The sequence below is a fragment of the Poecilia reticulata genome, chromosome 18 (genome assembly GCF_904066995.2).
Source record: "Poecilia reticulata chromosome 18, P_reticulata-male-v2, whole genome shotgun sequence".
In the NCBI taxonomy this organism is placed as follows: Eukaryota; Metazoa; Chordata; class Actinopteri; order Cyprinodontiformes; family Poeciliidae; genus Poecilia; species Poecilia reticulata.
Window position 1 is genome coordinate 16792212 of NC_088847.1, and position 12354 is coordinate 16804565.

General features: G+C 41.2%; 1 protein-coding gene across 3 annotated transcripts; it reads right to left on the reverse strand.

The window, feature by feature from the left end:
- Positions 1-2015: 2015 nt before the first annotated feature.
- Positions 2016-12276, reverse strand: myoz2a (myozenin 2a). 3 transcript variants are annotated; one of them, XM_008435791.3, is made up of 6 exons: positions 12131-12276; positions 11310-11402; positions 10442-10608; positions 6487-6622; positions 3618-3801; positions 2016-2497 (listed from the first exon to the last, which is right to left on the reverse strand). In XM_008435791.3, the coding sequence occupies exons 2-6, from the start codon at positions 11389-11391 to the stop codon at positions 2272-2274; spliced, it is 795 nt and encodes a 264-aa protein (XP_008434013.2). In that variant the 5' UTR covers positions 11392-11402; positions 12131-12276; the 3' UTR covers positions 2016-2271. The 3 variants fall into 3 exon arrangements, with proteins under 3 accessions (XP_008434013.2, XP_008434015.2, XP_008434014.2); XM_008435793.3 differs by having other exon boundaries at positions 11310-11463; positions 12131-12250; XM_008435792.2 differs by lacking the exon at positions 12131-12276 and adding an exon at positions 12014-12124.
- Between the last annotated feature and the right edge of the window lie 78 nt (positions 12277-12354).

Below are 12354 nucleotides of genomic sequence, written 5' to 3' on the forward strand. Positions count from 1 at the left end.
CCTAACAAAGATTTAGACATTGTTTTGACTATTTAATTTTTTACGTAACCCAGACATTGAAAGATGAGTCATGCGTTATCGCTCATTAGGCTATATTTTGTAAGAGTTGCCAGTGTTTGCAAAGAAGCTAGCAAGAAAAGTTAGGCGGTTCACTTGTCTGTACAGTCATTTTTCTTTAAAAAGCTGTCACTTGGAAAAAAAAAGATACAAACTTATTTAATAAAATGTAATTGTAAGTTGGAATACAAATCAAAAACCCCCCAAACAGGATTTCCAAACACAAAAACAATATCTGCAAGACAAATGACTGCTAATCTATTTTAATCATTTGTTTACACAAAGGTTATTATGTCTGACCAGGGGTTTAGAGTGGCCTTTCAAGGAGCCTTAACCAGGCCCTCCAAACACGCTGTGTTTGTGATTATTGTCCTATTGGTACACACCTTTGTTTGCAGATTTTCAATCATATGATCCAAACGTCACCAAACTACAACACTCAAACCGATAATAAACACTGTGCTGCATTCAAATACAATTGGACATCTAATCCGTCACAACTATGTTCCTGTTCAACTCACTGTCCTTTATTTTATTCATCGGTTTGCGTCTTATCTTCTCATCCCACTTTGATTTAATTTTTGCCTTATTCAGCTGTGCACCACATGGGGTCACAAAGACCAAGGGACCTCATCGACAATTAGAGCAGCTCAACTGACCAGAAAGCAAAGGTTAATGCAGTAAAAGGAGAGATAAGTCAGAATAAGCTTGACATGGTTGCAATTGAGACATCCATGAATGAGAGCAGAGAAAAAGAAAACCTCAAAAGATATCCAGATTATTAACTACTGTACTCAGAAATGGGTTTTATGCAAAACTTTACTGATCAAGCATAAAATTCTGAATGTATTAGAAAACAAATTCTGAAAATGTTCAATATAAAATACATTTGATGTATAGTTTGATGAAAAACATTTTTTTTACATTTATTTTATAATAGAGTGTTTAAATGAATTACATTTTTAGTAAATTCTGAATTTATTTGAAACCCTTGCCCTACAGCAAAATTTGGCTTGAGTTGCTCAACAAACCAAGGTGTTGACTTGGCCTCCAGATTTTGACGATCTGAATCAAAACATGAATGTTTGAGAAATGGCGCTCCAATCAACAGAAACCCAACGTCCAACACGGTTTAAAGGTTTCGCTGCCAATTTCTTGGTGACAGACTCCACAGGGGTCTTGGTCTTGAGATATCAGAGTGGTTTGGCACAGCTATTTAGTTTGTGGTCATAATGTTTACCCAATTGTTGCATAATAGTTACAGAATTCAAACTAATATCTGGAATTTTCCCCACATTTACTACATGGAAGGGAACAAATAAGTGGTAAAAACCTGCGAAAACAAGATAATAAAGCAATTTTCTCTTTAATGAGAACGCAAGCTTCAAAGTAACTGCAGTGAACATGAACTATGACAGACATTTTTTAAGTCTAATGAGAAAGTAAATCATGGTTATATTTCATTTAAGTAGGACAGTTTCTTAAATTGTTAACAGACTTCAACGACAGTCTCGTCCAACCTGGAAGCACCTTAAAGCCAGCCTGTTATGCATGAGGGAGCTCCTGAAGTAATGAAACAGAGGCGGGAGAGAGAGGGGATAAGCGTCTGGGCACAGCTCATCGAGCGGCTCAGCCATGAATCCCAGCCCCAACAACCGGGTGCTGCCGCAAGGTGAAAGACACATCCGTCAGGCCGCTCGTGTCACTGGAGCAGATTTGATTTGTCAAGATGCGAGACCTTGAGGCATGCAACACTGGCTCACATGCATCTTCTGCCTCCCACACAACACAATGCGAGACGGTAGCGCGCAGAAACTCAACTGAGAGGTCAGGGTCGCTCACTCTGGCGCACTGGGAGCGTGCTGTGAAACTGGCTACGAAGCGGCAGTTCGAAACATAAAGATAAGTCTTACCATCAATATCATTAAACTACAAAAGAAAACAAATCTAAAGATTGCTTCTGTTGTATTTTTGCCTCGCTTTATTTTGAGAAAAGCATTGTTGTGAAGATTAATATACAATCTCACTTTATTCCAATACAGCTTCTTCTTAAGTTACATAGTTACACTTTACCTTCCCCACCATCGGTGTGATAGTTACCAACAGGAGGTTTTCTCTCAAGCTCCTGCTCTGAAACAAATGTCACCAAGCCCACAATAACCTTGGGTGAAGCTGCTACTTCCAAAGCCTCCCCTGCGATGTTTCTGCTTGGGTTCAAAGGTCTTCTGACTCAGGGATGAGTGTGGGCTCGAGGGAGACATTCGGGAGTGTGACTGAGCCACCGGTTGACACCCAGCCTAGAGCCGCTCTATTGAAGGATGGCCGGTTCGGAGCACAATCCCCCTGGAGAGCAGGGACCTCTGGGAACATCTCCACCTGCAGCGCTGCGATGGGGTTGGGTCTCGGCGCCTTGCTGAAACCTCCGAAAGGGGTTGCCACCCTGGAGGTGACAGAGGCACGGTGTTAATGTTGGCTGCCATGTGCTAATGAGAATCACTGCTGTGACATTTGAAGTTGTGTTACTAATTAAGGCCAGGATGTGACCAGGGGGGTGTTCTGCAAGTCTGCATTGGTTACAGAGAGGTACACAGCAGGTTAGGTGTAGGCAGTGTTCTATATGATTAAATCAAAAAAGGCAAATTGTTACAAGATGCAAAAGTTACACAGTTTTAACTTATAAAATGCTAGACTTTGGAATAGAAATGTTTTGGATAATGATAGCACAATGCAAGATGGCCACAAGGAGTGAATTTGAAGAAATACGTCTGCTTTATTAAGTAAAAGAAAACATGACCGAAAATATTAAATCGCTAATTGGATGTATTATTAGATGTTTTTGATTTTATTGGGAAGCTTCCTTTTCTGTGAAAACAAATTACTTAAGGGCACATTCTGCTGACACCTAGTGGGGAAGCTGCAGAATGCAAACAGATGAAGCTTCATCCCATATTTAGTTTTCAAGAAATTATTTATTATGGCTATGTAGTGTAAAGATTTTTCAAAAGATAATTAAAGGGGTTGTATAGAATATACTGACATCTGGTGGTGGCGTTTTAAAATGCGTCCATCAAAGCACATTCATCTAATTTGTTATTGATAAATAAGCTATGTAATTAAATGCGCTGTGTGGGACTGCTGACTCCTAGTAGTGAAGTTGCCGATTGCATCCCTCTGAATGTGTCCTACATCCCCGAATAATTTTCTGGACAATAAATAAATAAATAAATAAATAAATAAGTTCTTGATATATTAAGTAGAAATTTACAATAAATAAGTTATAGAATTAAAGGGGCAGACTCATCACACCTACTAGTGTAGTAGACGGTGAATATGCAGCAACTCACACTTAACTACCTACAAATAATAGATTTTGGAAACATATTGCAAAGATTTAGTCTAAAGAAATTACCTAATGAAAAGAACAGTATGTGAAATCTGACACCTAGTGAGCTAAATATACTACACATAGTGGATTATGTCAAGCACTAGTAGACGTACGCATGGATTAGATGATGTAAATCATCCTTATTTCAGATGGAGTACCTCCTGATGAGTGCTACCTGTTGAAGCTTTTGTATCCTGGCAGGTTTGTCTGGGGCTCTAGTTCCGGCATGCAGGAGACAAGCGTGTCAGCCAAAGCAGGGTCACTGATGATGGCCTGCTCCCAGGGCGAGTGGTATGACTTTGGCACAGCTGTACTGTTGAACTTCTCTGGAGGGATGTCCTTCAAAGGACCTCCATATCCTGAGCAGGTCATACAACACAGATATGAATTTTCTTCATTTTCTGTAAATTTTTAAATCACTCATTTTCTTCTCACATGCTTTCGAAAAGCAAACAAAGGAAGACAGAAATTATTGTACAGTGTCTGGCAAAAGTAGCTGTACTCCTTGAACTTTTGTTACAAGCCCAGACCTCATGTCACAATCCTAGAATGTTTGGGATTTGGTTTTCTTTTGTGTTTGTATTTTGATCCATTTCTTTGTAGTTTATTTACATTCTGTTAACCTGGTAAAAACAACTCCCACGTCCTACATTTTCTTTCGTACAGAGGGTCTGGGCTGTCAGCTATTGAGAAACAACTGCTTCTTGGACGTGTGGACTCTTTTGAAGTTTTAAATGTTACACAATTGCTAACGTTTGTACTTGACGTATGTAATGCGCCAGCTTTACGCTATGAAGTTTACCGGAAATTTCATCTGCTGTAAACCATCACCCCCTTGCTGTGAAGAGAAAAGTGCTGAACTGAGTGAGGCACGTTCACTTCCACCACACTGTCATTGCTAAAACTGCAGGCAGACTACAATACTAAAACAAGGCAGAAAAACGATTTGTCGTTCACAAGTTCTCCTTCTGTTCTGCCGATTGGTCTGGTAGAAATTCCACTGGAGGAATCCAAGTAAATGGGAGAAAGCACAAACTGTGCTGCAAGCGACAGCTGAATTGAGCGGAATAGTTCAGAAAGGCAATAGCCAGCCGAATGTTCTATAGGTACTGTCATATTATGCATTATTACTCAACAGGTCTTGCTATACTATATTCTGTTCATAAGTATGGCTTTAAAGATTTTATTGTATCTTCTGTATTTAGTTTATTCATTATTCCTTTGTTCTGAATATAATAAACCTCTATTTACTGTGGAGAGTGCTGAGGCATGATCAGGCTCTAAAATCGTATCTCGTGCTTTGAACTTCAGACAGGAGACACTTCAATCCATCACCTAAAAAAAACAAAACAATGCACACCACACTTCAGTTTTGTTAGTGGAAAAAAAAGGGATAAATATTCATCATTTCCCGTCTGCTTAACAGATTATACAATATGTTGTGTTGGATGACTACATAAAATACCAATAAAATAAATTGTTATGGGGGAAAAATATGAAGAACGCTCAAGCTGTGGCAATATTATTGCAAAAAAAAAAAAAAAAACATAAAAGAAAAAAATGTGTAAGAGGTCTTGTTTGAACAACATATCAACTAAAGATTCCTTGCAGACGGTGGAATGTGTAAAATGTTCACGTGGGCGTGTGATATTGCTGTTTTTGTTAAAGTTCACAGCAAAACAAACAAAGAGGCTGGGTTAAGCACGCATGTCTCCTTGCTTTGTACATGGATGTTGACGGGGAGAGGCCTTTCCAAAGCACTATCCTTCAAGCTCAGCGCTTCACTGAGGGGGGGCTCAGCCGTTATGTAATGTGCTGGGGGGGTGGCGGGTTGTCTGTTCACCTCCTAACCTCATACAATGAACAATTCCCCCTCCTTTCCTGAGTTTATGTTTCACCCTGCAGGAAGCAGGAGGGAGCAAACAGAACTGAAGGGGAAGTTTACACATTTTAGGGGAGAATCTGTAACAAAGCACTGTGTTATTTTTATTTATTTTTATTTTTTTGAAGAATACTGTAGCTGAGGTCAAACATTTGGCTGATATTTTCTCTTGCACAACCAGCTAATTGAAGAGAGAGAGAGAGAAACACGGATTTCTGAAGAAGAGTTTTAATATTTATGACCGCAGTCTTATTAAGATCCTCCAAAGCTTCAAATTAAAACGAAACATGCACCTCCGTGGGAGCCGGAGGTGCTATTTTAAGACTTTTTAACCATCCGACACCGTTTGCACTTTGGCCCGGTTTCTGCAACAGCTGGAGTGACTTCATTCGGATACAGTAGGGATGGTGTCTGGTCCAGAAATAACTGGCCCTACCCCATCCCAGGATGCACTGATCCTTAACGCAGCGTTGGTTTTCTGTCAGCTGGACTAAACTTTAGGACATGAAGGGAGGATGTGGGCGCAAAGCAGATGGTATCTGTGGCCGGAGAGGCAAACAGGAAACATGTCCTGTGGGGCAAAACTCAACAAATTTTTAAAAAGATGTTCAAGGCTGATAGGGAGGGGAACGAGGCTAAGGACTATAAAACCGATGGACGTAGAAGGGAATGTGAGGGCGGAAAACAAAGCGGTGGAATGATGAAAAAAAATAAGTGTAATCATATTTTTGCCTGAGGGCGGCAGATTCCAGGCAAGAAGAAACTGTTTTGCTTTGTGATCAAAGCCTGCGTCAGGAGAAACAATGAAAACGGTTGAATCCTTATCAAAACAGGGAACAGCCAGTACTCTGCGCACACCACATCCTCTCGGCGTCTCCACCCGAAGCAAAAGCTGCGTTGTACACTTAATGAATATGTAATAAAGAATTAAAATAACGTAAACGAAGCTTGTTCAAAGTTTATTTAGACTGAATTATGGAAATAAAGTAAATATTCTCAGCGGGACGCTGGTTGCGAGAGAGAGAGCAGAGCAGAGCAGAGCAGAGCAGAGCGATGGAACGGAGCTCAGCCAGACACTTTTAGCCACAGCGTATCAACAGCACATGACTCCACAGGGTCCTTGAAACATGTTGCAGTGCACTGTATCAGCAATGTTACTGACCCGGGGCGATGCTGTCTGGATTTGGCACCATTGTGGTATCTGATGCATTGGATGTCACTTGACAAGGCTGCTGGACACCCAAGTCATTCCCACCGCCGGTGGTGGGGTTGTACTCGGTCTGGAAAACTTCTTGGCTCTGTAAGAGATCAAAAGAGATGGAAAAAGTTGATTTTTGCTCAAAGTCCTGACAGCCTATTTTCAAATTCTGGTGGAGTCCAACATATTTTTAGTGTTTGTAGAAAACATTCTTGGTATTTCAAAGACTCTATGTACGCAGCATACAAGGTTATAGGGCCTTTAAATGGATCTGGCCCACAGCATCACTGATCCTCCCTTGTACTTAGCAGTGGTTTTCACACCACTGCTAACATCAGCAAATATGTTCTCTAACAGTTGGCTTATATATATATATATATATATATATATATATAGGAAGGAAGGAGGCAGAGGACTACTGAGTGTGAGAGCCACTGTCCAGGATGAAACATCCAAGATCCATAAATATATCATCTGTTGATGATGTGCTCAGCGAATGTCTCAGACAATGGAGAACAGGAGAACAGAGGATGAGGTGCTGGAGGTACCATCATGGGAGGACACGCCCCTACATGTGATGTACCACCGACAAATAACTGAAGTGGCTGATATCAGGAAATCCTACCAATGGCTGGAGAAAGCTGGACTCAAGGACAACACAGAGGCTCTCATCCTGGCTGCACAGGAACAGGCCCTAAACACCAGAGCAATAGAGGCTCAGATCTACCACACCAGACAAGACCCAAGGTTTAGGTTGTGTCCCTGAGACAGTCCAGCACACAACAGCAGGGTGCAAGATGCTGGCAGGGAAAGCTTACATGGAACGACATAACCAAGTGGCGGGCATAGTGTACAGGAACATCTGTCCAGAATATGGACTGGAAGCCCCGAGATCAAAGTGGGGAACACCCCTAATGGTTGGTGGAGAATGACTGAGCTAAGATTCTGTGGGACTTCCAGATCCAGACAGACAGGATGGTAATGGCGAACCTACCAGACATTGTGGTGGTGGATAAACAGCAGAGGAAAGCCGTTGTGGTGGATATAGCAGTACCAAGTGACTACAACATCAGGAAAAAGGAGCACGAGAAACTGGAGAAATACCAGGGTCTCAGAGAGGAACTGGAAAAGGCCTGGAAGGTGAAGACCACAGTGGTGCCTGTGGTCTTTGGGGCCCTCGGGGCAGTCACCCCCAAACTGGAGCAGTCGCTAAAACACATCCCAGGAACAACATCAGACATCTCAGTCCAGAAATGTGCAGTTCTAGGCACAGCCAAGATACTGGAGAAACCCTCAAGCTCCCAGGCCTCTGGTAGAGGACCCGAGCTCAGAGGATGAAAGAAACCACCCGGAGGGTGAGAAGGGATTTTAAAAAAATAATAATTTTGTTTTACCCCTTCTCCATCCTCCAGACTAGTGACCAGTTTGTATAATCAAGGAAAACAGACTCTTACTTACCCAAAAGTGAAAAACAAATTGTTACATTGGCTTTAAATGGATTATTGTGGGTGCCAGGGTGTAATGGTCTTAAAAACACCCATATCTCCAAGATAAAAGGTTGTTTTCTCTAACTGTTAGAGTCCAGCATGGGGTAATGAAGAAAATCAAAGTGTATTAAAGGTTAGATTTGAGGTGTTTCTCTGCACTAAACATACTGGACATGTTGTCTTGTGTATATATTTTCCACTTTTGATTGCTACTTTTTTTCTGGTAAGTAGATAATATACATTTTTACAATTTTCTTGCTAAACAGTCAATTCTTTGCCAACTTTTTGACACATTGTTTTCTTGGCTCGGGATGAATTATACTGCAGCGTAGGCTCTCGGCTTTCATCCATCGGAAAGATATTTATGATGATTTACTCTGGGACTTCCTCAGGAAATGTTGACAACTTGAAACAAAATGCCCCCATCGCCCAGAGCAATAAATAAAGCGAGATGTACGAGTCTTTCTTTTCAAGTCAATGTTAGGGGGTTAAAATCTTAGGTATAGGTGAAGCATAATAATTATCTTATTTACAAAATTCAAGGGGGCAAAGTGATGTATAAAAAGCTAACAGAGAGGAAAAAGGAAAAGGGAGGGAAACAAGAGCTCTATCATTTAATTAAATGTAACAAAGAGAAACCTGGTGTGCCTTGACTGCATTTTACAAGAGACGGGTCAGGCAGAGAGGGTGGAGAGCGGACTTGACACACACATGAAGCACATTAATAAGGCCAGTCGTGTCCTGGTGAAATATATATACCGTATTTTTCAGACTATAAACAGCTATTTTCCCCCAACGGTTTGAACCATGCAGGTTATACACCGTTGTGGCTTTTCTGTGGATTTTTCTTCAACCACCAGGGGGCTCTTTAGCAGGAAGCGAATCATTGGAAGTCAAAATTGGAAATCAAAGAAGAAAGTGCTAATTTTCCTTTAGAACAAGCACATGCTAGCAGCAGGCATGACGTAGAAATGTTTTCAAACTCATACCCCCTCATCATGGAAACCACACGAAGAAGCTCATATAATGCAGCTTTTAAGTTGAAGGCCATCGATCTGGCAGTACATAGAGCTGCTTACTGCATGTAAACTCGGCGAGAACGAATCCATGGTTCGGCGTTGGAGACGCAGGACCGCGTCCTTAATAGCAGATTTATTAAGGACCATCCCTCTGCTGCGTCCTTGTGGAAAACAGAGAGCGGCGAGGATACCAGTGGCTTACAGGCCTGTACGACTTATATATGTACGTTTCCAGTTTTCTTTTTTTCTTTTTTAACTTTGTGGGTGAGGTTTATAGTGAGGTGTGCTATATAGTCCGGAAAATACGGTAAATTAAGTTGTTACTAGTTTTAGGTGACTCTTATTTCAGTGTCTGCCTGACATCACCACAAGCAGGCCTGGTATAGTTATTTTAATAATTGAGGTCTTGTATTATAAAAATGATACAGAATTTCTAAATCTTTTGACAAATATACATTTGTAGAAAAACTCACAAGTGAGGGTTTTAGACATCTGGTTCCTGTCATTTTCTGTCTTTCGTTGTTATTTTTAATGCTTTCTGCCTTTGGGACAGGCTGTCAAGCAACAGATCCTCTAAAGATCAAAATTTAAAACTGCTTCAGTGCAAAGTTATTTCTTAACCCGTTCATATAGGTGGAGAAATTAGTTATGCTATAATTCAGCAGAATATAGCTAGCACATTCATTGAATGTTGTTTTTTATTCAACTTTTAATGTATGTCTTCTTTTATAATTATATTTCTACTTCCTTTGTTTACTCAGGCACCTAAGAAATGCTTTACCTTTGATGGAGAAAGAAAGGGATCTGTAAAACAAAATTTAAAAGGACACAAAACAATAAAAAAAATCTAATAAACTAATTACAACATTCACAAAATCATTATACACACACAAAATGTGATTTTCAGCGGTTTTCATCATTGTGGTTTATCTACGAAGTGATTGTGACTTTTCTACATTTTTGCTGCAAAATAAGTTTTGCAATAAACTGAAGCTCAGTCTAGGAGGGCTTAGGAGATCCTGAAGACATGTTAATCAGGATGACTTAAAAAATTGACACAAGTCTGGTTTCTTGAAAACCAGTCAACAAACCCCATATTTGTTGACTCATCAACAAATATGGGGAATTTGCACTGTACTGCTGCCATAGTATATATTTTCCCACAGCAGCATCTATCTGCTACCCTTGCTAAAGTCAATAATTAAGAGCTTGTGACTCAACCGTAAAAACTGTTTTGCACATAAGCTTTTGTTTAAAATAAACAATCTGATGGCCACACTAGGGATTCATTCAGAGAAGCCATGCTATGACTTGATCCACACTTTAAATTCAACGCTCTGTACCAACTCTGTATAATGTGTATATTAGGGTGATTACAGTTCTATTACACTTCTGTTTGTGTTTTTCCCTTACATTTAGCTGGTTGTTGGTTTCATTTTGGATGCTCTCAAAAGTGTATTTTTCAGAGCGTCTCTGGCGCATTTTGAAGAGTCGGGAGCCCCGGTTGGAGGCGAGCGACAGCTCCTCCAGCATGATGTCTTTAGGCACACTCACTTTCTTCCCAAGGTCCATGTGTGCATCTGTGAGGGAGTGAGAGGAGATTATATTAGATATTCTGTGCATTTGTGCACAAATGGTGATCAGACCACTTTTGCCTGTTTTTATACAGGCAACAGTAGCAAAGATGTCTGTACCTCTTGAACTTTTTCTCATTTTTTAAATCAATGTATTTTATGAGGATTTTATTTTTCTAATGACCAAGCACAATGACATTTTTAGTTTATCAATTGGTTTCAATACGTTTGTTCTGTTTGTATGTATCAGTAGTTCTTCATTGCCAAACGAAGACTATTTTTGCACGACATGCATCTGCTTCCAGAATGATGAATGATGAGATTTCTTCGCCGCACGTCAACTCATGTCCGTCGCTTGTTTTGCGGTTAGCTCCTCATGCTACTGCATGCTGATCATGTAGATGTCACAAGCCTGCATCTAAATACAAGATCTATAATTTGCCAGAATAACTTTCAGCTGTCAGTAGCCTTCAGACTCTCCCCACCTCACCCAACCCTGCAGAGCACAGTTGTCCTCCCCCTGGAATAACATGTTTGAATGACAAAGACAAAGGGATTATTTCTTGGCCCTATAAACGCATTGGCTTGTTTGTTTGTTTATAGTCAAAGTTGAACATGAGAGAGAAAGTAAATGGATAAAATGATCGGAATGCGAGGTAAAACCAAAAGAACGGACAGGTCAAGGTGAGGATGTATCAGATGGGTACCTTCCTGGCCTTGCACCTCTCTGCAGATTGCTGCCGCCTGCATTTTCCTCTCCCTGGTTGTCATGGTGGAAAACTGTGACATGATGGCTGCCCCTGGGAATGTGTTGCCGTGAGGCACAGAAAAGTCACAGGAGACACCTCACATCAGTACAAGCTGTTCAGATAAAAAAAACAAACAAAAAAAGGGAGACCAAACAAGAGGCATTCTAGGCATTGATTGGCCAACATATAGCATCCACTGCACGCACAAAAACCCACCGAAGCAGACAGAATTTATTAGGGTGGTGAAAAGGGCAAAGTTAGCACATCCCTTTAAATAACCTTGGGTTGTTAAACGCCAAGCACATGCTCTTCAGACGTGGCAGCCGGCCGTGTCAGGGGTATCTGGGAATCAATATGTTTGAAATTGCCCGGGTGGCCTAATGTTGGGGACGTGGCTGGAGAACAAGGTGCTGTCACAGCTAACATGCCAGGCAGCAAATAAAATCAGCACAAAGTTTTACCCCAAGGTGCACAGCAACACGAGCAGCCATTTACAGTCACTTAAAGCAAACAAAGGAATTACTCATTGTTATTCATATTTCAAATTAAAAGGTGTAAGCAATGAGTTTCACAAATTTATTTTCAACAATCCTGAAAATCTGTCTGCGAGTAAAGCGGACATGCATATTTGCTAAAACTAACTGACAAACACGGAGGAGTACCAGGAAAATCCAGTGGAAACAATTCCAAGTGGTGAGCAAGGTCGTGTTTGATCCAAAGCACAAGTGTCACATCAGAGGGGGAAAGCACACCTGCGGAGAGGCCCCTGTGATGCTTACCTGTCCTGAAGGCCCCTCAGGGGGTTGCCTCAAGTTGTGCCTGTCTCCTTGGGGTGGGAAGCCGGAAAGGTGGGAGGCTGCCGTAGAGTAGATCAGAGTGGGTGCTCGCGATCCCCGACACTGGAGTTCGTGGAGGGGTGGGGGGTTGAATCCTGACCTGACTGACTGTGTGACTGAGTAAGTGGGTGGGTGGGTGTCAGTTTGTCTGTTGTCATTGGTATTTA

Coding starts and splice junctions, on each gene's coding strand:
- myoz2a (XM_008435791.3), bottom strand. CDS start 11,391: ATGTCACAGTTTTCCACCATGACAACCAGGGAGAGGAAAATGCAGGCG. Junction 10,609..11,309: donor AGAGGTGCAAGGCCAGGAAG/GTACCCATCTGA, acceptor ACTCCCTCACAG/ATGCACACATGGACCTTGGG. Junction 6,623..10,441: donor AAACCAACAACCAGCTAAAT/GTAAGGGAAAAA, acceptor GATCTCTTACAG/AGCCAAGAAGTTTTCCAGAC.